At 40.4% G+C, this 27229-nt stretch overlaps 2 protein-coding genes across 4 annotated transcripts; one reads left to right on the top strand and one right to left on the bottom strand.

Moving 5' to 3' along the window:
* Window positions 1-920: 920 nt before the first annotated feature.
* LOC111567679 (bone morphogenetic protein 1-like) lies at window positions 921-20448 on the top strand. Of its 3 annotated transcripts, none has more exons than XM_035947559.2 (20): window positions 921-1263; window positions 5341-5433; window positions 5706-5855; window positions 6003-6120; window positions 8170-8348; window positions 8468-8573; window positions 10118-10242; window positions 10473-10588; window positions 11745-11847; window positions 11941-12057; window positions 12226-12371; window positions 13486-13681; window positions 13799-13924; window positions 15210-15370; window positions 15797-15977; window positions 17602-17727; window positions 18892-19019; window positions 19107-19320; window positions 19532-19782; window positions 19869-20448. In XM_035947559.2, exons 1-20 carry the CDS (start codon window positions 1137-1139, stop codon window positions 20001-20003), a joined length of 2898 nt encoding a protein of 965 aa, XP_035803452.2. In that variant the 5' UTR covers window positions 921-1136; the 3' UTR covers window positions 20004-20448. The 3 variants fall into 3 exon arrangements, with proteins under 3 accessions (XP_035803452.2, XP_035803451.2, XP_054875198.1); XM_035947558.2 differs by having other exon boundaries at window positions 15207-15370; XM_055019223.1 differs by lacking the exons at window positions 921-1263; window positions 5341-5433 and having other exon boundaries at window positions 5730-5855; window positions 6007-6120; window positions 15207-15370.
* A 1794-nt stretch (window positions 20449-22242) lies between these two features.
* trim69 (tripartite motif containing 69) lies at window positions 22243-26391 on the bottom strand. Its single transcript, XM_023268958.3, has 6 exons — window positions 25615-26391; window positions 25064-25159; window positions 24653-24886; window positions 23978-24000; window positions 23780-23895; window positions 22243-23142 (listed from the first exon to the last, which is right to left on the bottom strand). The coding sequence occupies exons 1-6, from the start codon at window positions 26248-26250 to the stop codon at window positions 22598-22600; spliced, it is 1650 nt and encodes a 549-aa protein (XP_023124726.2). The 5' UTR covers window positions 26251-26391; the 3' UTR covers window positions 22243-22597.
* Between the last annotated feature and the right edge of the window lie 838 nt (window positions 26392-27229).

The raw sequence follows: 27229 nt of genomic DNA, 5'->3' as shown, positions 1-27229 counted from the left end.
TTCCAAAAGTCTAACTATTTCTATAAAACTTTGTCAGACTTTTGGTGGCTGTGTTAAAAACTCCTGAAAGCGACAGGCCTTGCTGTGACAGAGGGATCCTGTAACACTGAACCAGCTCCACTGTGGTGACAGGAGCTCGGTCCAAATAAATGATGGCAGCGGCTCGCTGCGATCTGTGCCAGGGTAAAAAAGCAGTTCATAGAGGAGGATGAATCTTCTCCTCTTCTCATGCCAGGAGCAAGTTGAGTCTGCACAGCATGACACTGTGTGTGGCAGCAAACTATCCGATCTGAAGAACAGAAAACAGGATTTATCTCTTGCAAAGGGGTGACGCTTTTGCCTAATTAGAGTTGGCAAACTACAAGCAGCAGTTTACTCTAAATGTGGCAGCTTCAGAGACGGATGGTTTGTGGGGGCAGCTGAGGATGTTACTCAGTAAGTGGGTCCTTTGTTTTTTATGGGAACCCTGTTCTTTAATCATGCGTCAGACCCTGTACTAATTGATGAGTCAGTGTTTCCATAGATTACAGCGGATGTGTGTGTGGAGCCTGCAGGTGGTAAACATGGTCAAAAATCAACACCTATTGATCGTTTCTCCAAAGCACATCAGGGTAATTATTTGAAATAATAACTTCTGCAATAATTAAGGTTGATAGAAGCTGAAAATATAGGATGTTGTCAATAAACTGTTTCAATGTACAGATAAAAAAATAATACATTTCAGGAGCTAAAAGTTGCACTTTTCTTGGTATATCATTAACAGTTTTGCTCCATGATCCTCTACGTGGTCTAAAATGTAAGATAATGTGCTAAAACAGACAGTTTTAAAATAAAAACGTGATTTTTACCACTTGGCCACGCTTTATGCAAATGCACAGTAGCCATCTGTCTGCAGGTGAAGTACCTCAGTGGCTCCAAACGCATGGATGTGCGCTCTGCTGTGCGCTCTGCTGTGTGAGCTCTGCTCTCCGTCCTGGACTGTATGTCAGCGGGTCTCTGCAGCAGCATGGACAAAACAGCGTTGCGTTTATGAAATCACACCGCTCGCCGCTGTCGAGGAACTTTTTTATTCTCAGCTCTCCTTTCTCCTCTGACGACCAACCACTTTACCTCGTCTGCATATTTGATGAGAAGTCATGGGAGTCGCGGTTTTGTTCCTCCTGTGCGTTCTGCGCGTTTCTGTGGCGGATGATTGGGAGCTGGTGGACTCTGCTGTGACTAACCTCGGAGATGCAATCGACTACAAGGATCCCTGTAAAGCTGGTACTGTACATTTTACCTCCTGTAGATTTAGAGTTTTATTTGTATTTGCTGTTAGTGTGTGAGTGATGCGTTTTGGCCAATATCCAAAACCATTTAGGCCCTGATCATTATGAACTGGACTAGAAAAAAACTTTTAAAGTTAAATGTGGCTGAGAATAGTTCAGATAAGAAGAAAAGTAGGGGATTCTAAGATAAAATGTAGGCTCATAATTTTATGTAATATATATATATATATATATATATATATATATATATATATATATATATATATATATATATATATATATATATATATTCTTATTATCATTTAACACTTAAACATAAGTCTATTTACTGTTAATCAAAATCTATTGGTAGTTAATTGATGTATTTAAGTAAAACATAAAAACACTTCATTACAAATAAGTCTCAATACGTGTTTTTAATGCAAAAACTGTTAACTAATTAAAAAAACTCTAATATTTACCCCAAAAACACATGTTAAAGTGTAAAATATACTGAACCTAAGTACAGGCAGATCAAGGAAAACTGAAGAATAAAAGCAGAAGAAGAGACACTGTAAATGTGGACAATGTAAATGTCCCCCTGAGGACAGTGATCACTTAGAGAGATAGATGAGGCTGATGAAGAGCCAGATCCACTTTTCATCTCCTGATGACATGATGTTGACATGATGGACTGCAGGGAGCATCTGCACGAGATGTTTCTGCAAAATTACTTTCAAAGTCACAATTACTGTATCTGTCGGAGCTGCTCAGTCTTTCTCAGTGGATCTGTTTTACTGGGTTTGAAATTAAATAAACACGATACAGCCTTGAATCACCTTTATTCAGCTGCTCTGAAGAAAATCAGTGGTGGAAGAAGCGACGTGAAAGTCCTTTTTAAGCAGAAAATCACAGAATGACCACTGCATTGTGTCTATTATGCTATTTTCATGGATTAAGACACATAGTGCTGCTCTACTAATGTTTAAGTTGAAGCTGAGTTGTCCTAAAGTATTGGTAAATTCTTCTACAGTACTATATCACATTATATGAGTTGTTCATGTTTTGATCATTTAAGTAAAAAAATAAATCTGTCAAAATAAATATAGGGGATAAAAATGTATTATTTAACTGTAAAGTAGCTTAAACTGGATGCACAGAAGAAAGTAGAAAAACTTCAGAATTGTGCTGAAGTAAACTGACGTTCTTTAAAGGGATCATTAATCATGTTTAACATGAGGAGAGAAATGATCTGCTTAAACAGGAAACAATAAATCATGCTGTGTTGATGCATATTAAATTGCGCATTATGAGTCCAAAGTCAAATCTAAAAAGTCACCGTTGTGCCAGAATGTGTGTGACTGCGTGGGTCCTTTGTACAGTAACAAGTCTTGGTGAAGACACATTTTTTTCCCATCATCTGACATGACAAACAGTTCCTTTGGTCATTAGGGGGCCTCTAGCAGGTCGGGGTTCCTTCTCCACTTGTGACTTCTGAAACTGCAAACACACCACTCTTCCACTCTGAGGCAGTTGCCTGGAGACTAAAGGTCATTGAGGCCGTGCCAGCTCAGTCCTCGGCTGGACGCCGGTGAAATCCCTCTGGCTTTGGGGCATGGAGTGCACACTGCAGGGGTGACAGTCATTTACAGTCACCCTTTGCATGAGTGAATTTACTTCAAAGGCCGACACAGGGACCTGCTACGTCCGTTCATTTGTGCTTTCAAAGGTTGTTACATCACACAGCTGAATGAGGTATTTAAAGGGAAAGACTCTGGTGTTGTTCTGCTCAAACAATATGATGGTTAAACTGGAGGCTAAATCCCTTACAGAGGATAAACACGGATGTCTATGTGGATTCTCAGCCATCCAGGTCCCATCCATCCATCCATCCATTATCTATACACCGCTTAATCCTCACTAGGGTCGCGGGGGGTGCTGAAGCCTATCCCAGCTAACTCGGGCAAAGGCAGGGGACACCCTGGACAGGTCGCCAGTCTGTCGCAGGGCCACATACAAAGACAAACAAGCACTCACACATTCACACCTACGGGCAATTTAGAATAATCAATTAACCTCAGCATATTTTTGGACTGTGGGAGGAAGCCGGAGTACCCGGAGAGAACCCACGCATGCACAGGGAGAACATGCAAACTCCATGCAGAAAGATCCCGGGAAAGCCGGGACGCGAACCAGGGACCTTCTTGCTGCAAGGCGAAAGTGCTAACCACTACGCCACTGTGCAGCCCTCCATCCAGGTCCCCATAATCCTAAATGATTTGGTAGAAGGCAACTTGAAGAGGCTTCCTCATTTCTACCTGACTGTTGGGGAGTCAGAGGTAGTTATTCTCAACCCAAACTGCAGGGTTCAAGGCTCGTAATAACCTGAGACTAAAGGTGTGGATAGTGGTGAAGTAAAGGATCTCAGGACTGCATTATAAGTACCTGATAACTGGTGTCATAGACCTGTTTATCATTTTAAAGTTGGCTCTTCTGCTAGATGCCTTCTTTAATTTCACCATCTAACCATCTACTAGATCTCTCCCCAGGCAGTTTAACCACTCTTTGAATCATGTAGTCATTATTTAGTCTTCAGCCATGTGAGTTGGGTTTGATAAGGAATACCTGAGACTTTGCATCAGTTAGATAGAACTGAGATGACCTGGATTTGTGTTTTTACCACCTGGAACCAGAAAAACCCCAATTTTGTCACAAGGTTGAAGATTATGTTTATAAAACAGACACATGTATTGTGACTAAATACAGAGGTTGAGGGTTTTCCCATTCACTTCAACATGCTGTGTTAAAGCCAGCAGCAGACAAACCTTGGCCCAGTTTTCTGTTACGGACAATCAGCTCTGCTTTTGACATGTTTTTCTAACAACTCTCAGCTCAAATTAAGATATTCAGCCATGTTCAGAAGCTATTAAGAAGTCATTTTGCAACTCCTCAAGAGTTTGATCTTCCACTCTCTGGGCTGTACTGTACGAAACCCTGCAGTGATGCAACTTTCATTTGGACAATAAGTTTCCTCTTATGTCTATTAATACAGTTTGTTAAGTCAGTATTGTCCAGTAATGCCATTAATTTATGCATTTATTCACCTTATCAGACATCTAGAAGTCTAAGCAGATGAATGTTCAAAAACAAGTTGCTGCAGGAGCTATATAAAAGAAACTGCAATTTTGGAAAGTTTTCCTCTAGGATATCTAATGAATTAAAAGATACACACTGTCAGACTAACATGAGTGCTAATCCTGATTTTTATGAAAAATGTTCAGTTTGTATTTTATATAAACATTCTCTGACTTGCGTTTTAGTCTCAGCACTACAACATACTGTAGTTCTGCAAATTTGGCAAGATACAACAATGTAGACATCATCAACAATGGTTTGGCGCAAATCTGAACTGATTTAAAAACTGATTTGTACTGCAGGTTGATGCATCAGGTGGTATTCAGCAACACCGTAAAAATAGATCACAGTGTGTTCAGTTCACAGCTTCAGCCGTTAAAATGACACAGCTGTTTGCTGATATGTTTCAGTGTGTGTCTGTAAGTCTGTATTCACGTGGTGTGTTTGCTCATCAGACAAACAATCCTGCTACATGTCCTTTATTTGCTGGAAAGTTGTTGTCATCATTCATCTGTGCCAGTCCAGTGAAGCGTCCTGCTTCCAAGAAAAATACAGATTTACTCAACTTACAAATCATGTAACAATATTTGCAGGCATTACTGTGTAAAGTTAGAGTTTGAATGTTGTTTTTGGCTGTTAGTAGTTCAGTTTCTGGGTTGGATTTAGCTTTGTATGTTTGCTTTATTTTCCACAGTGAGCCAATGAGCTAGGAAGTGTAATTTTAGCTTTGTATATGCAGAGTTTGATGAATACTGTAGTAGACTTTTTTTAAAGACTTTTTTTTATTATTCTAAGATTGTTTTGCTAGAAAATGCACTGTTATAATCGTGATCACTTGAAGACACCCATGATAGTGTCATAATACTGTATGACATGTACCTGTGGAGCAGATAGCAGCACACACTCTAGAATGTTAGTTTTGTCTGCTGTTTAACTGTGTGTTTAAACGTCTGAACAGCTGCCTTTCTGGGAGACATCGCTCTGGATGAGGACGACCTTCGTATGTTCAGAGAGTCGCATCACACCGTCTGGACCAACCACACAAACTCAGGTGTCAGAGCAGGAAAAGAAACGTCTGTGTAGACTCTTCGTCATCCAGGTCATGGAGTTTCTGTATAAAGCAGCTGGACCTCTCTTCTCCTCTCTAAGTTACAACTGAAGTGTCTTCAGGAACCTAAAAGAGAAGTCCAGTTGCTTTTTCTTGAAGCTCCCAGGATCAGGAAAAGAAATTTACCCTTCTATGATTAAGTATGACTCAGTGATTAAGTGCAAATAAAAGGATGATAATTAAGGCAAATTCTCCTTCATTTAACATCTTTACAGTCAACAGCTCCACTTCCAATGAGAGCATCAGGAGCAGAAGATCTGCAGTTCGACTGAGTCTCCATCGTCGCAGGAGAGCAGCCACCTCCAGACCTGAGCGCGTTTGGCCGGACGGAATCATTCCTTATGTGATCAGTGGGAACTTCAGTGGTGAGTTCAGGAGGAAAACAATAAATCTCTCATCAGTTTCTTTAATTTTTACTGAGCGGTTGTCTGCTGCACTGTACAGCCGCATGTGTGCTTTGCCATCTGCAGCTTGGACATCCTGAAAGTGTCTAATTCAGAGTTTCCTTCCAGGCAGTCAGCGAGCCATTTTCCGTCAGGCGATGCGTCACTGGGAGAAACACACTTGTGTAACTTTCACTGAGAGGACGACTGAAGAAAGCTACATTGTTTTCACCTACAGACCTTGTGGGTGAGTTAAAAGAAGTTAATGCATTTATCAGAAGTGCACGTCTCGGCCTTTAGGTTGGAAAAATGTAACACAGAACATTGACTTCAACCTAAACTAAAATTATGTGGGTTTTTTTTTAATGTTTTGGCACATTTACTGTTTGAGAAATTTGAGTTTTTCTCTTAATGTGAATATCAGTTAGAGTCAGAGTTAGTTTTTTCACAGCAAATGTGGAAAAAATTGCATGCAAGTAATGTTTTATGAGTTTATGCAGAGCAGAGTTTTCTGTAAATCTGTGCTTACGGGTAGAGTTGAAGCCACAGATACAGAAAAAGCTGCAATGAACAAAATACACTCACTTTATTAGGTACACATGTGAAGCACAATGCCAGCCAGACAAGATAAGATTATTCATTCTTTTGCCAGATATTCTTCAGAAAACAAATAAATGACATAATATACAAAATGCAGTGACTAGTGGAAAAAAACAATAAGATACTAAGCTAAAATAAACCTAGAAAAAAAAATGTTAAAACTCATGCTTGAGGGTCAACAGTGCAAAGTTTCTGCTGATGTTGTTAAAGTTGTCCTTTGTATTTATTATTGAGGTCATAGTGGGTGGTTCTGGTGCACTGGACAAAAATTTGGACTGGAAAATTTAGAGGGTTTTCTGAAAGTAATAAAGGTTCATGGCAGAGATGGCAGATTAAACAGGTGTACCTAATAAAGTGGCTGGTGAGTGTATTGGTGGGTTTGTAAGAGGTGTCATTCGAGGTGATGAACCCACAGAAACTACACTTCAGCTCCACTCGGCTATACTGAGCATTTTATCATCTCTCGGCTCACCGGTTTGTTTTTGCAGCCCACAGCTTCATTCATTGATTTACTCACCATCGCTGCTCTCATCAAACAATCTCATTCACAGCAGGCGGCAGCTACACATTCAACAAACGTTAGACGAAGTTAGCAACTAGCTGATGAGTGCTGAGCCACATTTAGCAGAAAAACAGTCAAATATTTTACCTATGAGTTGGTGGAGAGTGGCAAAGCCAAAGTACAGTGATAGCATCTGTCTTAGCTTTGGGATGGCATATCAGTTTTTTATTTGCAAAAAGTTTCAAAAAGTCAGTGCAAACTTAATGGGTCAATATATAATTGCTGGAGTTTTTGTATCATAGTTGACATTTTTGCTGTTTTCAGGCCTAAAATCAACATGACTGCCTATAACCAAACACCACATGGCATTTTTACAGAAAGATTCTTCTAAAATATTATATATACAACTGAGTAAAATTGAAAGTTATTTATAAAGATATTGTAGTAAACCTGTTGAGATGCCATAAATCCACACTTGACTCACACACTACTTTATATTAAATAACTCAGAAAGCCTTGGAGTCTGGCCAGTCTTTTCTTCAGGAGGAAATGACATCATGTGGAACAGGTCATGTGATCTGGGATTAACACACAGATACAATTTGTTATCTTCCATATAAAATGTGATATATTGCCAAAACAGAAATACCTGTCATGATTATCTGAACTTGATATAAAGAACACAATCAAAGCAATTCTTGAATCAGCTCATTTTATTATTGTTTAGCAAATTAGAAGGTGGTTGATATTAAATTTGGAAGGTTATTTAGTTAACATTTTAGTGATTTCCAGTCATTTTTTATCAATAAGTGATTGTTTCCATAATAAATAATTATAGAATTTGTAAAGACATGATCATAATGAACATAAAAAACATTTTTTTTAAACTTTTAATAGAAATGTATGCAAGATACGTCTCATGGACTTCAAAAGTCCCTCAGTTATTATATTGACCCTAATGTTCACTCTGGCAGAGTATAAAACTTGAAAGTTTTAAAAATCTGCTAATCAACCACCAAAACATATGGAACTACGGTAAATGGAGGGCGGATTAAAATACTTCCAAATATCTAAAACTGTACAACCTGCATGTATGAATGCTTATATAATTTAGTGAAGCAACATTATGGTCCTTCAAGCAGCTCATAATCAGTGCTCCAGGATGTGGATGTGAACAGTGTTGTTACCTGGCAGGTGTTGCTCCTACGTGGGGAGGAGAGGCGGCGGCCCTCAGGCCATCTCCATAGGAAAGAACTGCGATAAGTTCGGCATCGTGGCGCACGAGCTCGGCCACGTCATCGGCTTCTGGCACGAACACACTCGTCCGGACCGTGACGAGCATGTAAGCATCATCAGAGACAACATCCAACCAGGTACTGTTACTGCACGTGCTCTGCACGGGTGACACAAAACAGAGTGAATGTGTGAATCTAGTGACGCTCCAGATGTTGTTTCAATGTATTTAGTCCACCGACTGTGTGTGTATCAAAAGGACAGGAGTATAACTTCCTGAAGATGGAGCCAGGCGAGGTTGACTCACTGGGGGAGGTGTACGACTTTGGAAGCATCATGCATTATGCAAGAAATACGTTTTCCAGGTTGGCAAGGGATGCTTTCATCTGCTTCACTTTCTTTTTCATCTCCTAAAGTTAGTATTATGTTAATGGGACTGCAAGGATTTGTTTCTCACTTTTGTGGGTTTCCTGATGGTTTGTTTTCATCTCTAGCCTGTAGACATTAACAGACAATTAAAGAGCTCCACTGGGGCAGTTCTTGGTTAGATGGTGGTTAAAATGATTATTCACTCTGTATGTTTACACTAGTAACACATTAGCCTGATTCTCTGCATGTCAACACCACAAATACATTACTTCTGACATCTTTAATCAGTGATTAAACTCCTTTACATTTAGAGCTGGGAACCAGTATTTAACCCTCCTGTTGTCTGCATTTACGGGCACCAAAAGATATTGTTTCCTTGTCTGAAAAAAATGCAAAAATTCAGCAAAAAAATTCCCCAAATTTCTGAAAATTTACAAAACCTTCAGGAAGAATTTTTTTTTTTTTTTAAATCCTTAAAAAAAAATTTTTTAAATCCGCCAAATTTGGCAAGAGAATCCTTGTAAATATTTTCAAAAAATGAGTAAAAATCTTCCAAAAAAAATCCTAAAAATATCTAAAGTGATTACATGTACATCAGTAAAACCTCTAATATTTTCTTTAAGAACATTCACAGAAAAATCTACCAAAATCCAGTGAAAGTCACTGGATTTTGCTTGATTTTTTGTGAATGTTCTTAAGAAACTTTTTTTTAATATTTCTTTTTTTCCACTAAAAAAAATCTAAAATTTCCCAAAAATGCTGAAAATGTGGAAATCAGAAGTTTTACTGTGAAAATGTGTATTTTTTTCCCGCATTTTCAATCTTTAAAACGGGTCAATTTGACCCACAACACGAGGATTAAGGTGACACCAAGTTCATCTTCATCAATGGGAAAAACTCTGCCACTAATATTGTTCTGCTTCACCAGCTGAGCTCCTCGCTGACCTTTATGCTGAACATGATTCATGAAAACCCTCTGAGGATTTGTTCCTTTATTGTCACAGAAATGTTTTCTTTTTTTTATTTCTATCTCGTGCATGTTGTTGCCCCATTGCTTTCCTCTTTGCTTTGTTGTTGGTTTTTTCTACCTTCATAACCACTATGCAGCTCTGGGTCATGTAGGCAAGCCAAGCTAAATAAAGGCCTGGCAGTTGAGGCTTTGTTGAACAATTTGGGCTGGAGTGGCCTTTTTCTCTGGCATTCAGGAGCGGGCTCCACTGAGCCGGCTGGCACCAGCCAAAGGCCCCATTCAGAGCGGCTCTGTTTGCACATGCCTGTCATTCATGGGTGCATCACCATGGGAACTGTGTGAGAGTGGGAGCTCCAAACCCAGCTAGAGATTATCAGAATCAATAAAGTATCAAGGTGTCCAACAGGAGTGCTCTAGTCAGTCTTTCTGTTTGAACTTTTTGGAAATCAGATTCTCCTGTGCTTCAGTATCATTAGAAGGTAGAAGATGTTCTTTCTCATCAGGCTTCTTAGTGGGTTTTAGAATTCTTTAATGAATGAACTGCTCATATTTGTGATTTGTCTGAAACAGAGGCGTCTTCTTAGACACAATCCTGCCCCGATATGATGTCAATGGAGTCAGACCTTCTATTGGACAGAGGACGAGGCTCAGCAAAGGGGACATTGCACAAGCACGCAAACTCTACAAATGTGCAAGTACGAAGCATTCGATGTGACTCAACCACTTAATTATCGACAAACACCTCGACTTTAAACTTTGATCATTTTCAAAGCCAGCTGTCTGAAAGTTCTCTAACTAAATCTAAAACTTCTCGATGTCAAAACGGACATTAAAAAGTAAAGTTTAAGGCAGCTTCTGTTCTCTATTCTGGGACTTTAATGCTGTTTTGTTATCTGATCGCTGGTGCTGCTGTGTGGTTTAACAGGGTGTGGGGAGAGCCTTCAGGACAGCGCTGGAAACTTCTCCTCACCTGATTTCCCCAACGGATACTCGGCGTACGCTCACTGTGTCTGGAGGATTTCTGTCACTCCTGGAGAAAAGGTGAGTCTTCTCATCACTCACTCTTATGTGGAAGCATTAACTCTATAGTCCACCTATGAAACTCACTGTCCACTTGTGTAGTTTTTCAGTAGATAAACAAGCAATGCGCCATATCTTGGTGAGTAAAATGAAAATATTAAACAACCAGTTGTCCAGAGTCTAGACTAGACTCTTTAGAAATCTACATACTGAACAACACGTCATGCACAGATGTGGAAAAAAAAAAAGATTTAAGGCTTTTCACTATAGTCATTTAGTCCATATAAACAGATTAATGTACAGTAATTCAGTTCCTTCCTGAGATTTATTCCAGTAACCATCTGAAGCCTGAGGTTCTGGGTGTTTTTATTTGCTCGTGTCACACTTTTACTCACTGTAGGCTCATTTATCACTACAATTACAAATCCTGCACCTCTATAGAAACAGCATAAACATGGATAAAAGTAGAAAGAACTCAAAAATGTATTAATTGTAATAAATAGAAAAAAAGTTGAATTTCTTAAATACCAAATGAAAAAAACGAGGAATCAGTATGTGTAATATTTTTCTGAGTACCCTCAGGTGTTTCCTATACTCAGAAAATGGTGTCTCTACAAAGTATAGATATTTTACTATTTACATCTTTATGTTGTTTCTATATTTGTCTCCTATTTGTTCAATGTAAACGCTACCTGCAGTTCAACTCGGTTTAGTCAAAAAGTTTCCTGAATTTTTGTCATGTGGCTGTTGGTCACAATTGAGTCACTTGCCACTAATGGTAGTAAGGATTGGTGAATGTGTTGTTTTTTTACAGAAGCAGTTTATTTTTGACACTTTTTAAATGAGACATGTAATGATTTGCATGAAAAAAGTCACAATTTTGAGTTTAAATTTAGTTACTTTTCCAGACCGAACTGCACATCACACATGATTCATACAAGGACCACTGAAAATCCAATGAGTCTTTGTGTTTTTACAGTTTCTGGCTCTGATAATTTGGGGGGATTTTTAAAAAAATAAAACATGCCTTTCAAACTTGGTGATTTTTCCAATCATTTGATGGTGCAGTCAGGACACTGTTGGCTTCATATCAGCTGGAAAAACAACACTGTTGTTGTCGCTGGCTTTGTTGTGACTCCTAGAAATCTAGATGGATGCTGTCTCCTCTGTGTCTTAGATTGTTCTGAATTTTACTTCCATGGACCTCTTCAGGAGTCACCTGTGCTGGTACGACCATGTGGAGGTCCGAGACGGGTTCTGGAGAAAAGCTCCTTTAAAAGGTCTGTTTTGAACCTGAGCTGTGGAATCTCCACGAGGCTCTGTGAAGCACTCACTGACAGGCAGGCCTGTTGTTTCCTAATGTACTTTGGCAGGCCGGTTCTGTGGAGATACACTTCCAGATCCAATTATCTCAACTGACAGTCGACTGTGGATTGAATTCAGAAGCAGCAGCAGCTGGGTGGGCAAAGGCTTCTCTGCTGTTTACGAAGGTACAACACACACTGTTTTAACTAACACTCGCTGTAGCTGATGCGTTATTCTCCACCGTTTCTTTTCACCGTAGTTGTGTAACGCCGACAGCTGAAGGTAGAGACACAGAAAGCAGGTCTGTGAATGAAATAAACCGCCATTAATCTCACTTCTCACCTCCTGTGCAGCCATCTGTGGGGGAGACGTGGAGCGGGAAAGCGGCCAGATTCAGTCCCCCAATTATCCTGATGACTACCAGTCCAACAAAGTGTGTGTGTGGAAAATCACAGTGGCAGAAGGTTTTGATGTCGGCCTCTCCTTTCAGTCGTTTGAGGTAAAATCAACTATACTTTCAATACTTAAACGGTACGGCAGGGTGAATACGAAAAGTTGTTTCAACACTGAATGCTGTATTTGATTGGTGTGTACTTGCTCAGAGAGACTGAAGAAAATATGCACCAATGAATGAACAATCGGTCCAAAGCTGTAGAAAGTGTTTCATTTCACTGGTACATTACATTGTGAAAGCACATTGATTTAACTGTAATTTTTAAACATGCAATAAAACATTTTTTTTAGGTTGAAGTTGGTCCATTTATCTAAATAACTGCCTGCTGGAGCTGTGTCCAAACCCTTATTATCCTTTAGCTTTATGTAATCTGAGGAAACAAGAGTAGCAACAACAAAACCAACAAGTAAACGCTGTTACTGTAACTACACTGCTCTAGATCCAGATGTCTTCTGAACATTTATTTCCCCTCTTGTCAACATACAATGGGAAAACTCCAAAAAAATAAAGGACACACAACAAACGTTCAGTTGTTTTTAAAGTATTTTCAAGAAAGTGTCTGTAATTAGACGGACTCAAACAAAAAGCCTGTCAAGCCAGTTCCAGTTGATAGACAGGTCCAAAAACATGCATGAAACTGTCCATATAAAGGCACAAATATTATACACAAATATGGAAAAAAATAAAGCAGAATGGTTATTTTGATATCGTATGGTTTTCTTCTGTATCAATATGGCCTTTCTTCTTTTGTATCTGACCCATAATACCACAGCTGTGCCCCTTAACTAACCTGTGGTCATGTGACTGGTTAAAAATAAAAATTGTAATAAAGAACATTACATTTTTTTTAACCAAACATTAATTTTTAGGTCATATATTTTCAAAGTTACCTTTTTAATACCTTATTTATTGCACTTTTAATCAGTTTTAATTAGTCTATCAATTCAAACATTGATGAAATTATGACAGAAGACATGAAACCAAACTCACAGTAGAAACCTCAGTAAGACTTTTCTTCCAGGCAGTTACCATTTCAATAAGCAGTGCAGTGGAAGGCATTATCAGGCCTGTTAACACATCACAGACTGATCGAACTTCAGCAACATCTGCCGTCTGTCCAATCTATGAGCAAACCTCTGAGTCTTTGCTTTGACGGCAGATTGAGAGACATGACAGCTGTGCCTACGACTACGTAGAGGTGAGGGACGGCGGTTCAGAAAGCAGCCCGCTGCTCGGTCGCTTCTGCGGCTACGACAAACCAGACGACATCAAAAGCAGCTCCAACCAGCTCTGGCTCAAGTTCGCATCTGATGGATCGGTCAACAAAGCCGGGTTTTCTGCCAACTTTTTCAAAGGTCAGAGAGTCGCTTCAAACTACCAGCAATGATTTATTTATTTATTTTTTTTGGTTGTAGAAAGTGATGCATTTGTCTGGCACAGAAAACCAGTAATTCAGATCTGCCTTTTGTTAGAGATGGACGAGTGCTCCAGGCCTGATAATGGTCATTGCGAGCAGCGTTGTCTGAACACGCTGGGCAGCTACAGATGTGCCTGCGACCCTGGATATGAGCTGGCAGCCGACAGACGCAGCTGTGAGAGTGAGTATAGAGCCTCGTACGAACTAACATTAGAGTGCTGTTGCTTTAGAATGTCAAGTGAAGCCTGTAATATTGTTCAGACTTTCTACTGGAGTCTGCCACTACACTCATGGTGTTCTCTTCTCACTGCAGCATAGACAGTTTCTGAAAAAAGTATTCACTCCCCTTAGAAGTTTTATCATTTATTTGCTTTTTAGCATTGAATAATGGTCTGTTTTATTTGTCTTTTTGTCACATTCATGTCAAAATATTGTGAGAGTTGCAAAAAGGTCGTTAAATCTCAACTACAGTTCACCAGAAGGCATGTGAGAGACTCTAAAGTCAACTGGAAGAAGATTCTTTGGTCTGACGGGACCAAAATTGAACTTTTTCCCCATCAGACTAGATGTGATGTTTCACACGAAACACTGCACATCATCACAAACACAACATCGCCACAATAAAGCATGGTGGTGGCAGTATCATGATGTGAAGCAGCTTCTCAGCAGTAGGCTTGCAAAAAATAGGGGATAAAACAAATGCAGCAAAGTACAGCGAAATCCTGGAGCGTAAGTGTGACTTGGGAGAAGATTTGTTTGCCAGCAAGACAATAACTCAATGCATATAGCCAAGACTTCACAGAAATGGTGTAAAGGCAACAGGGTGAATGCTCTGGAGTGTAAAAATCAGAACCCAGACCTCAGTTGAATACTAAATACTTTATCAAGGGAGGTAAATACTTATGCACTTACTTATTTTACATTTTATATCTGTATTATGTAATCACTTGACATTGCTTTAGTCTGTTTTCATTTTAATTAGAAAGAGTCTTTTTGTAAACTCTTGTAAAAATAGATTGCTCATGATTCAGGGTTGAAAAGCAATAAAAATAGAAAACTTTCAAGGGGGGTGAGTACTTTTTATTGTATCTAAGATCCCATTTTTCATTATAGTAGGGTTTTTAAGTTGCCACTGTTCTTAAATGTTTTTATTCTTAGAGTTCAAGGCGTGATTTTATGTTTTACCACAAGAGGGCAGTGCTCTCCTGCTACAACTCCTCAGTGAGGCGAGCAGCACCAAGTTGAATCATGAGCATGAAAAGTACAATTTGGTGCATTATGTGATTTTATTCATTAATTTTCAGGGTGTTCTTAGTGTCACTTTATTTCTCGATGTTCTTTAAATTAGTAAATTATCCTTGTCCACAGATTTCACGGATTCACATACAGGCCATGTAATTTAGGCTACACAAGTGTTTTTCTTTCTCGCTTTTCTCACTAAAATCAGTGTTTTGTCCCACCAGCAGCTGCCTGTGGTGGATTCATCACTTACTTGAACGGCTCCCTCACCACCCCCGGCTGGCCCAAAGAATATCCGCCCAACAAGAACTGTGTGTGGCAGCTGGTGGCTCCGATTCAGTATCGCATCACCCTGGTGTTCGACGTGTTCGAAACCGAAGGGAATGATGTAGGTTTTAATGCATATACACTACTGTTCAATAGTTTGGGGTCACTCAAACAATTTCACACTTTTATTCATGTGCTAACATGAATGTTCTAATCATCAGTGAGCCTTTCAATACCATTAGCTAACACAATGTAGCATTAGAACACAGGAGTGATGGTTGCTGGAAATGTTCCTCTGTACCCCTATGGAGATATTCTATTAAAAATTTCCAGCTAGAATAGTCATTTACCACATTAACAATGTCTAGACTGGATTTCTGATTAATTTGATGTTGTCTTTATTGAAAAAAAAACAGCTTTTCTTTCAAAACTAAGGACATTTCTGAGTGACCCCAAACGTATGAATGGTAGTGTAGATGGGTAAAATCACTGTATGTCCACAGATTTTTTGCTAAAATCGTCGTTTCTTCTGTACATTTCCATTCAGGTGTGTAAGTATGATTATGTGGAGGTTCGCAGTGGGCTGAGTTCAGACTCAAAGCTTCATGGGAAGTTCTGTGGAGCAGAGAAGCCCGAGGTCATCACCTCCCAGGAGAACAACATGAGGATTGAGTTCAAGTCGGACAACACTGTCTCCAAGAAGGGCTTCAAGGCTCACTTCTTCTCTGGTAAGTGAATGAGGTAATTAGGAAATATTGATAAAGGAACTTCTGAGGAAATGTGATGCAATGGTGCAGATGTGGCTCAGAGAGTAGAGAAAAAACATCCCAGTAGAACAATGCAAGCAGCTGTTTTCATTTCCTGCTTCCAGAATGAGACCAGTCTTTTCCTTTTATTTAGAATCTTTAGTTCACTATTCCTTTTTTCTCACAGTTTTTTTTTTTACTAACTGTCCACTCTGGTGTTTGTATTTTTTAACTAAATGGGCAGTACTACCTTAAATATGTGCTCTCCCTAATTAGGTCACAAATAAATATACTGAAGTTTATTTCTGATCCATTGAAAGTACCACAGGTTTGCAGGACCCGTTTGTTTACTTAGTTTTTATTTGCCAGTGCACCGTTTCCTCCAAGTTTTTCATTAGTTTTTTCTCCATCTACATTACAACACTGATGTGTATTTGTCATCTTTTCACTCCATTTCATTATTATGTAGCCTTTTGTGCATGTTAAAGGTCTGTTAACTTATAAAGCCTAAAGTCTAATCCAAAGGGACTTTCTCCAAGAGAAAACACTGTTGCATATCTGCATAAAAAACCTTCCAGTTTAAAGTCCAGATGTTTCTACTGTTACTTATTTACATCACCATGTAACACATTTACCTCACACTTGCTAGCATGACTTTCCTGCTAGGACTACATCTGTACTCGTAGATCTGGGGGTAAGCTACCTTAGGTTAAGGTAAGGTAAGGTCCCTTGCTTTCATCGGGCCAGTGACTTGCTTTTTGGGACGGAGGCTTTAAAGTGACAGGAGCTAAAATAAAGTGTTTTAAGCGAATTTAAGTGAATGTTTTAAAGAGAATATGCTACAGCAATGTATAGCATGAGAAAATGATGTGTTTTTTTTTTACCATTAAAGCATGTAAACATATTATAGTAGAATGCCATATTAAAAATATTAACCTGTAATATGGGATCTTTAAACTCAAAATGTGAAACTGTGATTAGTTTTTTTCTCCATCAGCCTTTTTAAACCCTATGTTACAAGCAGTATGACAAACAATACATGTCTGTTGTTTTGCCGTCATTTTATTTTAGAAAATTTTTGGTAAAAAAAATTGATTAAATTCCTTTTCACTCACTATATTGAGGCTGAGGCAGAGGTCAGTTAATGTGGACTAAGAAAACCCCCAGTCTATCTGTATGGTCAAGCTTTTGCTAGGTATCTATGATATGGCATTAGACCAAAGTTTAATTTGGAAGTCAAACATCTGGACAACGGGCCTGTTTTCACATAAGATACTTTGTTGTCTCAGATCAGTAAAAGTACCAGTGTAAACAAAAAATAAATGAAGTAGTTACTTCTATTTCAGGGTCTCGATGTTCCACAGTGCAGAGAAATCATTAACGCTGTTAGCAACACATGATTTTGCCACTATGACTTCATACAAGCTTGTCTTAAATTTTGTTTATTCATCTGACAATTCATTTATAACATTAAATAACTGCATAACAGGTCTGGGCTTAAAACGTCAACACCATGGTTTGTGTGAGTTTTCTGCAGCCCGTTGTGACAAACAGTGTTACTGTGTGCAGAAGGATTTGAATTAAAATTCCTGAAACATCTCAACAGATATAGACGAGTGCTCCAAAGGTAACGGCGGCTGCCAGCATGAATGTGTGAACACCTTCGGAAGCTACAGCTGTCAGTGCCGCAGCGGCTTCATGCTGCACGATAATAGACACGACTGCAAGGAAGGTACAGTACGTCTGCTGCTGTCGTCTCATCAGTGTGATTTAATGAAGTGAATCTGAGAGTCAGACCATGCTTTAATTGTTTTAAGATCAGACATTTCTGCCTCTACTGGTAGTTTCCATAGGAGAAATAATTCCCATGAAAACTGTGTTCTTAAACTGAGATTTTAAGATACAATACAATACAGTACAATAACTTTATTAATCCCAGAAGAGAAATTCAATTGTCCGAGGTCTCATCTGTTTACTTTAGAATTAAATAGTCTGATTGCTGATGGTAAGATTTTCTGAATCTTTCAGTCCTGCAGTGCAGGGATAGGAGTCGTCCATCACCGATGTTTCGTTGCTCATTGAGGCAGATATGAAGTGGATGATCCATGTTTGTCAGAATGGCCTCCATCTTGCTCAGTACCCGTATCTCCACCTCATCCTCCAATGTGTTCAATCTGATTCCAACCATAGAGTCAGGTTTTATAATCAGTTTGTTCAAACACCTTGCATCCTTGTTATTTATACTGCCTCCCCAGCAGACTGCAGCATAAAACAGAACACTTGCTACCAGACTGATAAACCATCTGCAGCATCTTACTGCAGATGTCAAATGATCCAAGTCTTCTGAGGCTTCTGAGGTTTTTGTGACTCCAGTCACTGAAGGCACTTATGAGATCCCTGTATTCAGCTTCATGTCCATTTCTGATACATGCCACGATAGCAGTGTCATCAGAGTATTTCTGAATGTGGCAGGACTCAGTGCTGTATTTGAAGTCTGATGTATACAGTGTGAACAGGAATGGAACCAGGACTGTTCCTTGTGGAGCCCCAGTACTGCTCATTAATGTCCCAGAAACACAGTTCCACAGCCTGAAAAACTGTGGCCTTCCTGTCAGGTAATCTGTGATCCAAGAAACACAGGAAGGATATGAGCTCCTGTGCTGTATATGTGAAACCCCAACAATGGCCCATTACCTGTTTATTAATAACCTCTGTGGAAAAGATTGTTGCATGTGGAAAGATTTACTTTTGCTTTCGTTTGCTTTGCTGATGAATGCCTGTTCAATTAAAAAACGCCCCCGAGGAAACCTGTGTTGAGGAGGAGGAAATGATGTGAGCTTTCAGTGATGCAGCTTTCATTGTTTTCCTCTGATATGCTGGGTTTTTTTTTCTTCAGCGGGCTGCGATCACGTTGTCAACAGCGTCTCAGGCACCATCAGCAGCCCGAACTGGCCCGACAAATATCCCAGCAAGAAGGCCTGCACCTGGTTTCTGTCCACGACCCCGGGGCATCGAATCAAACTCGTACGTTATGACCCAAAATGAAAGCTCTGAAAAGCTATTTCTTGCAGCATTCCCGTCTCGTTAAATTTCACTCTAAATGACTTGCAGGTTTTTAATGAGGTCGACATGGAGGCTCATCTGGAGTGTGCTTATGACCATCTGGAGATCTACGACGGGAAAGACCTTCGTGCACCAACTCTGGGGCGATTTTGTGGCACCAAAAAGCCTTCTCCCGTCGTCTCTAGTGGCAACAAAATGTTCCTGCATTTTTTCTCAGACAACTCGGTGCAGAAACGAGGCTTTGAGGCTTCATACAGAGCAGGTTGGCAAAGAAAGAAAGTTGGTCAACTGCTACCAAAAAAAAAGCCTGGAAATAGAATAAATTTGTGTTTTGGAGGAAGAATAGAATACCAAAAATGTGACATTTCAAGAAGGGGGTTTGTTTTGTGTTGTGTTTATAAAGCCTGCATTCTTTCCTCACTTTTATGAGCTCCTCCTTTTGACCCTCTAATTTTGTGGTTGTAAATTCCCAGAATGCGGAGGAAGCCTTAAAGCCGAGGTCAAGACAAAAGATCTGTACTCTCATGCACAGTTTGGAGATAACAACTACCCTGGAGGCTCCGACTGCACGTGGGTGGTCACTGCTGAGAAGGGCTACGGAGTCGAGATCATCTTCCAAGTGTTTGAGATCGAGGAGGAGGCCGACTGCGGGTACGACTATGTGGAGCTATATGACGGCGCCGACGTCAAGTCTCCCAGGCTGGGACGGTATTGTGGATCTGGGGTAGGTCTTGTGCGGCAAACATTGCTTTAATTGAATTATTCTCGCAGAAAGAAGATACGTTTTTGTCTGTATCATCTTCTCCCCAGGCTCCAGAGGAGGTTTACTCAGCTGGAGACGCCGTTGTGTTGAAGTTTCACTCGGATGACAGCATCAATAAAAAAGGCTTTCATGTGCGCTACACGAGCACGAAGTTCCAGGACACGTTGCACGCAAGCAAGTGACTCTCTAAATCTTCCCCCAAAACCTAAATGGAGACTTCACCCCTGCTATTTGGTCAGTCACACCCATCTCCAGGCAAGGAGTGAATGCATGGCTCAATACCACAAACACCAACCCACATACTTTACATTGAAATCTGTGAGACCGAGTGAAGCCGTGCAGACAAATCCCATCGTTACTCCTCATCATTATCTAGCCGTTTAGGATTAAAAAAAGGACTAGTTCCAGTATCTTCAGTCACGCCGCCTGTAATGAGCGGATTGCATCATAGCACTGAGTTATAAAATGTACATATTGTGATATAGTTTGCCTTGTTTTTTTTTATCATAATATCCACTGTGTCACTTTCCGCTGTCTGAGGTTGAAAGTGTGATCACTTCTAATGAATGTAATGCAGTTTGATGTATTATATCGCTTAATAAATGCACATAATAATTGTGAACAACATTTAGCAGCATCTTGTTGTTCCTGAAATCATAGCAGGTGTGTTATTTTTCATTTGAAGACAGTCAAACACTACTTTGGAGTCTGGTTTTGAAGGCTCATTGCAGAGTCTGGTTGTAAACACAGTTACAGTGATCAGCCTCAACATTAAAACCACCTGCCAAGTATTGTTTGAGTCCAACTTTTGCTGTCAAATGTACATGAACATGAGGCTTCTGGAGGTCTTCTGTTGTGTCTGGCACTAGTAGCCGAACCTATGGGTTGCAGGTTGGGACCTCCATGGGTTTATGAGTTTGGTGCCTCTTGGTCGTGTTCCTTGAGCCATTCCTGACCAGTTTTTGGAGTGTAACCTCTGCTTTCAGTTGGCGCTTTTTACAAATGAAAGGGTGTGCTGGATCTGCAACAATATTTAACCCTCCTGTTGTCCTGCGGGTCAAAATTGACCCGTTTTAAAGTTTGAAAATGTGGAAAAAAAATATTTTCACAGTGAAACTTGTGGTGCTCACATTTTTAACATTTTTTGGGAAATTTTAGAAATTTTTTTGGTTGAAAAAAGTAAAAGTTAAAAAAAATGTATCTTTCAGAATATTCACAAAAAATCAACCAAAATCCAGCAAATTTTGCTGGATTTTTGTTAATTTTTTGTGAATGTTCTGAAAGAGAATATTAGAAGTTTTACTGATATGTATATAATCACTTTAGATATTTTCAAGATTTTTTTGAAAGATTTTTACTAATTTTTAAAAAAATATTCACAAGAATTTTCTTGCCAAATTTGGGGGATTTTTTAAAATAAAACTTTTACGGGAAACTTTTAAGGAATTATTGGAATTTTTTTCCTGAAGGTTTTGCAAATTTTCTGAAATTTGGGGAATTTTTTTGCTGAATTTTGGGATTTTTTTCTGACAAGGAAATATTTTTTAGTGCACGTAAATGAAGACAAGGGTTAAGGAGGGTTAAGGAGGTGAAGAAACATCTACATGAATGTCAGTACACAAGGTTTTCCTGCAGAACATTGCAGCTAAACAAGACGGTCTGTGTTGTTCACTAACCTGTCAGTGGTTTAATGTTTTGGCTGATCTGTGTATGTTTACATTCAGAGATGGTGGATCAACCAGTTAGCTTTCTCAACACTTATGTCCACGCTGCACATTGTTGAGATATTTCCCTTTTCTCTGTGACCAGCAGCTGCTCATAACATTCGTCTCTGTGGGTTTGGTGTTTACATGTATTTCTGAAGCATCATTCCAGCTTTGTTCAGTAAAACTCACAGTGCACATCTTTTGAAGACTGACGGTAAATATTTCACAAGCTTCCTTCCTGCCTCTTTTGTTACATTGTTATGTTTCTACGGTTCCTTGCTTGCACTTGATGCAACCAAAACACTTGTAAAACATTGCTCTATAGTGCTATGAGTGGTTAAAAAAATCCCCAGGACATCTTAAAGTTACACTCCAAAAATGACAAATATTAACAATCTAATAGTGGAGATAAATGGTTTCATGTTGAAAAGCCAGATTTTAGAAAGTAGTTTTGAAGATATGCTCTCACTAAAATGTTAATTGATACTGGATGTCAACTTGATTTAACATTGTTCTCAATCCAGCTCTCACAGCAAGTACAAAGATGATGATCAAAATTATATCATTTTCTGCATATTATGAAAACAATTGTTAAATGTGGGTTCTTTTTAAATTTTGTGTCATTACCTTTCTGCTAGTAGGTATGATACACATTTTTCTATAGTCCCTGAATGCAACACTTCATTAAAACACCTTTTTTGCAGTGTACAAAACATACTATAAAGATATTTTATTGACTGTATCAGTGAATCATGCACAAGAAGGATTATTAAAACAGTAAACTGCAGTAATCTCAGTCAGGTAACCAGACAGTTTCACATTCTTCACTGAAGCGCAGCTTCTCTGACATGAAATGTGTGGCAGTAGATCCAGTCTACAAACTACAAAATGCTATTTAACATACATGTGTTCCTATCGGATACATATTATTCAACGTGACTTACTCAGTTATAAATCCACTGTTGTGTTTGGTTCTGTACAATAGAGTATAAATGCTTTTTGGTCATGTTTCATTTCATGATAAGTTTTGGTAACTTTTCAACCCTTTGTTCGCTTTTTTTTCACAGCTTTTAAATCTTTGGTAAGAAAACTTTGAGAGGCTCATTTTCATGCACTTTATCCAGGAAGCCCAGGTTGAAATAAGGGTACAGCGTCTCAGTGAAGGTCTCCCTGAAGGTGTAGAGGTGCGTCATGCTCTCTGCGTTGTAGAAGGACACCAGGCCCCTCTTGTAGTCCAGGTACACACCGATCCTGGCCAGCTGCTCCTCCAGGGACAGGACGGTCGGAGGGGATGTTCCAGCCATGTACTGAATCCCATAAGACAGGGAGAGAGTCCAGAAGCCGTTAGCTGGGAGGGCTTTGATGACTCCCTTTCTGGGCACCGACTCCCGGGCCACCCCCACTGTCCAGACGGTGCTGCTGTAGACCTCAATCTCCCAGTAGTGGCGGCCGTGGGTGAAGCCTTGGCTCCCGAGCAGCGACAGGGCAGCGTTGAACCTGTAGGGGTTGTCCTGCACGGTGTGGTTGAAGGTCTGGTAGCGAACGCAGGTGAGGGAGGAGGTGAGGCTGAGCCAAGGGTTGGCCGTGCTGGAGTTAAAGGTTATGGCTGCTGGAACTAAAAAAAAGACAAGTATAAGACTAAAGATTTAACCCTCGTATCGTCCTGCGGGTCAAAATTGACCCAGTTTAAAGTTTGAAAATGTGGAAAAAATATATGTTTTCACAGTGAAACTTCTGATGGCCACATTTTTGAGAAATCTTTGAACACTTTTTGGTGGAAAAAGGAAATGTTAAAAAGGTTTCTTAAGAACATTTGCAAAAAAACCCAACCAAAATCCAGAAAAATTCGCTGGATCTTGGTTAATTTTTATGTGAATGTTCTTAAGGAAAATATTAGAAGTTTTACTGATATATATGTAATCACTAGATATTTTTAGGATTTTTTGGAAGATTTTTACTCATTTTTAAAAAATATTTACAAGAATTTTCTTGCCAAATTTGGGGGATTAAAAAAATAAATAAAACTTTTAAAGCAAACTTTTAAGGAATTATTGGAATTTTCCTTCTGAAGGTTTTGCAAATTTTCAGACATGTGGGGAATTTTTTGCTGAATTTTTAGATTTTTTTCAAACAAGGAAACAATATTTTTTGGTGCCCATAAATGAGGACAACTGGAGGGTTAAAACATGTTCATTCTGACTAGAAAGACGTGCAGTTCAGTGATTCAGGTGCATAAGAGCCTCATACTGCACCTGGATAAATGCTTCCTCTCATGGATTTCCACACTCTGTACTGCAGGGGCCCTGCAAAGCGACCCTCACACAGACTGGGCGGTGTGAATAGAGGTTTCTCAAACTTCAGCGAAGGCCTGCCAACAAAAGCAAAGTCCATCAGTGAAGAGAGAGAACAAAAACAGAAAGAATAAGCGGACCAGCTTCTCCCACACTCACCTCTGGAGCAGCACTTTGATGCTCTGAAGAGAGAATAAACACAGGAAGAGAGACAGAGATGGGTAATTAGTTGTTGCATCTGAAAGAAGAGACGGCTTTTTCCACATGACATCAATGTCTGAGCTCACGCTATCCCAGCCTGTGGGATCTCCCTGTGGCCGGGGGAAAGTCCCGCCGGCCGAGGCCAGAGCGTGGCCTCGTGCCTGAGCTAAACTCCTTATTCTCCAGATCAGCGAGTGAGATCACTGGCCTACATCCTGTCTGAGCTCACTGAGAGGAAAAGTCTTTTGTTAGCAGAAAATTAGCGACATTATTACCAACATGTCAGTCTTTACTCTCGACCTACATGCATACTGACATGAGCAACATGTTTCTGGCCTCTAAGAAGTGTGTGCAAACTGAGCAGGAAAGCCAAAGTGGTCACACCCTGCTCAGCTCAACCTTAAATGTGGATTTTGGAGCCTGTTAACATGTTGGCACAGAAATCCACGTCTGCTACATGAGCGGGTGAAAAAAACTCTTTTTGGTCCTGAATTTTGCCTTCTGCTTTGGAAGCAAATAGGTTTGAAATGAAGAGCTCAGCATTTCTTGACTTAATCATCCCCAGAGCTGACTCATCAGGCTGCTAATGCCTTCCAGATGAACCGAATCGAAGTTCCTACAAGCTGGACTCACTCGGAGCAGAGTAAATGGGTCCTGCTCCTTCAGTTTGTCCTCGATCTCGTGGACGGCCCTCTGCAGACGGGAGATCTCCACACACAGCAGGGCCTTGTGCTCGTCCAGACGAATCAGCTCCCGTCTCTCCTCCGTCTTCAGCTTCACCTGCAGCAGCTTCTCCTCCTGGTACAGGAACTGGTGCAGGTCGCTGAACTGGGCCTCGATGCGCTGCTTCAGGTCAGCAGTGTGCTCCTGAGTGGGTGGGAGATGATGGAAGTTAGCTTGACAGTGTGCACATACAGACAAAAGCATGAATCCATGAGCAGATGACGCCAATCACACCTTCTGCTCGGTCTTTATAGGCCATTAAACTGGTCAGACTGGACATTTATAGTGGTGCAAATGTAAGTTCAGCGTGTTTCATCTCACCTTCAGCTTTTTGACCTCGTCTTCGGCTTCCCTGTCGTACTGCAGCGCTGTGTTGAGCTCAGCTTTCAAGGAATCCATTGAGCTGTTCAGAGATGCCTGTCAGGACAAAAACACATCATCACTGCACTTTAAATGCAACGATACACCAGCTTTTATTAGTTGTTGTGGTGCAAAAGCAATAAATAGACACAAAAAAAATCTTAAATATGAAAAACAGACATAGAGCACTTTACATAGGAAATAGAGGATGCAGAGCAGTAATTATCAACTCAGAAATGTTCTGTTTTTGAAACTCAATCAAGGCTTGGAGAAGAAAAATGTTTTCTGGACTATCACAAGTGGTTGTCTCGTGCACAATTTAGAGACAATGTGGCAAAATCATGTTGCAACCAGGCAGAATTCATGTACACTGTGAAACGATGCACTAAGTGAAATGTGGATACGTGATTCCTGAGATGCAGACTTTTGTTGAGTTGAGTGTTTTTTCATTTTTTTGACATCCTGCAGAGCCTTTCACATCACACAGGCACCTCATGAGATGTAAAACCTACCCTGTACTTCTGCTCAGCCTCCTGGACACACACCATGGTGTGATTTCTGTGCTCCTGCGACAGACCACACACCAGACACACCAGCTCCTGGTCTTCCTCACAGTACAGCTTCAGCTCCTCCCTGTGTCGGCTGCAGCGAGGCACCGGAGCTGGAACCCTCTCAGTCACCCCAACATCTGGCAGACAAGCCACCGGCCCGCTCTCCTCCAGGCCCTGGCAGTAACTCTCCACAATGTTGGCCACTATACGGTTGGGCCTGTAGCTCTGTCCAGGGTAAACCTTCCTGCACTGGGGGCAGGAGCCGGTGCCTCCCTGTCCGGGGCCCCTGGGTCCTGCCCAGTAGCCCTCGATGCAGCCCTGGCAGAAGGTGTGATCGCAGGGCAGCGACACCGGCTGCTTGAAGAGGTCCAGGCAGATGGAACAGGTCAGATCTCTGCTGATTCTGTGAGCAGAGCTTTTGGCCACTTGTCCTGCTATGGGAGGCTGTCGCAGCTTTTCCATTGCTGTCTGCACAGCAAAGTCTCCGTCTTTGGGTTTCCAACTTTTCTTCTCTGGCTTTATCCCCTGGTTCAGTTTCTCCAGGTTCTGCAGATAAACTGACTGGATTTTCTTCACTTCTTTCTGATTCTTGCTCATTCCTCTGCCTTTGTTGTTCTCCTTTGTTCTGGCTGTACAGCTGGACCTCGGTGTCCGTCCTCTCCTGCAGAGTGTGGCCGCTGTCCTTGGCCTCCAGTCTTCCTGTTGACTGTGGGGGAATGAAGTGGGTGGTGCAGAAGGAGCCTCAGCCTCTCACATCCACATCAGATAGTGAGGGGATCTCAGTGCCCCCCTTTTCCCTTCAGGCTGACGTCACACAGTCAGGAAACCGAGGCGGACCGTGGATATTCTTTTCTTGGCATGTTTGTTCAGTGAAGTCTGAAAGTCCTGCTTCTCTAAACTCTTAATCTGCAGCAGAGTAGCTACAGAAAAATGTAAATCCATTTTATGTGACTGTGTGAGTGTGTTTAAGGCAGAGAAAGCACCAAGAAAATCTCCAAGTGGCAACACATAAAAGATTTCCTGCTTCTTTTTATGGCATGGCTCTCTGCTCAGTGAGTAATCATAGTAGCTGAGGGGTAAACAAGATCATTAAGAGATTTACACAAAGAAAAACGACGCTCTGAGGCCAGAAAAGCTCCAAATACAAACGCTGCAAGAATCCTTTATGCTCCTTTTTCCCTGTGTACTTATTAAAACAGTTTGTTCCCTCAGGACTTAAACATCTGTTCAGTGCAGCTGATTTCTCCTCAGTGAATTATGTGCATTTTGTAACATGATAAAAAAAAAAAATCGAGCTCAGCAACAACTTATGAACAGACTGGATGTTGCAGGATGTTACATCAGGCAAATCACACAGTAAACTAAACACAGACACGCTGTGATTATTTACTGGAACATAATCACAGGTCGGGGGAGTAAAACCACAGCTGGATTATGTTAATTTGAAAATTGAGTGAGAGAGCACTTTTATGATCCTCTCTGGTGTCGAGTTCATCATGACTGTCTGCGCTTATTGAGAAGACGATGTGGTTGTCAAAAGAAGAAATATACGTGCACTTTTACCCTCTGAATGTCT

Source organism: Amphiprion ocellaris, chromosome 17, assembly GCF_022539595.1.
Source record: "Amphiprion ocellaris isolate individual 3 ecotype Okinawa chromosome 17, ASM2253959v1, whole genome shotgun sequence".
Classification (NCBI taxonomy): Eukaryota; Metazoa; Chordata; class Actinopteri; family Pomacentridae; genus Amphiprion; species Amphiprion ocellaris.
The sequence above is the reverse complement of the archived record's forward strand: the minus strand, read 5'-3'. Positions and strand labels throughout refer to the sequence as shown.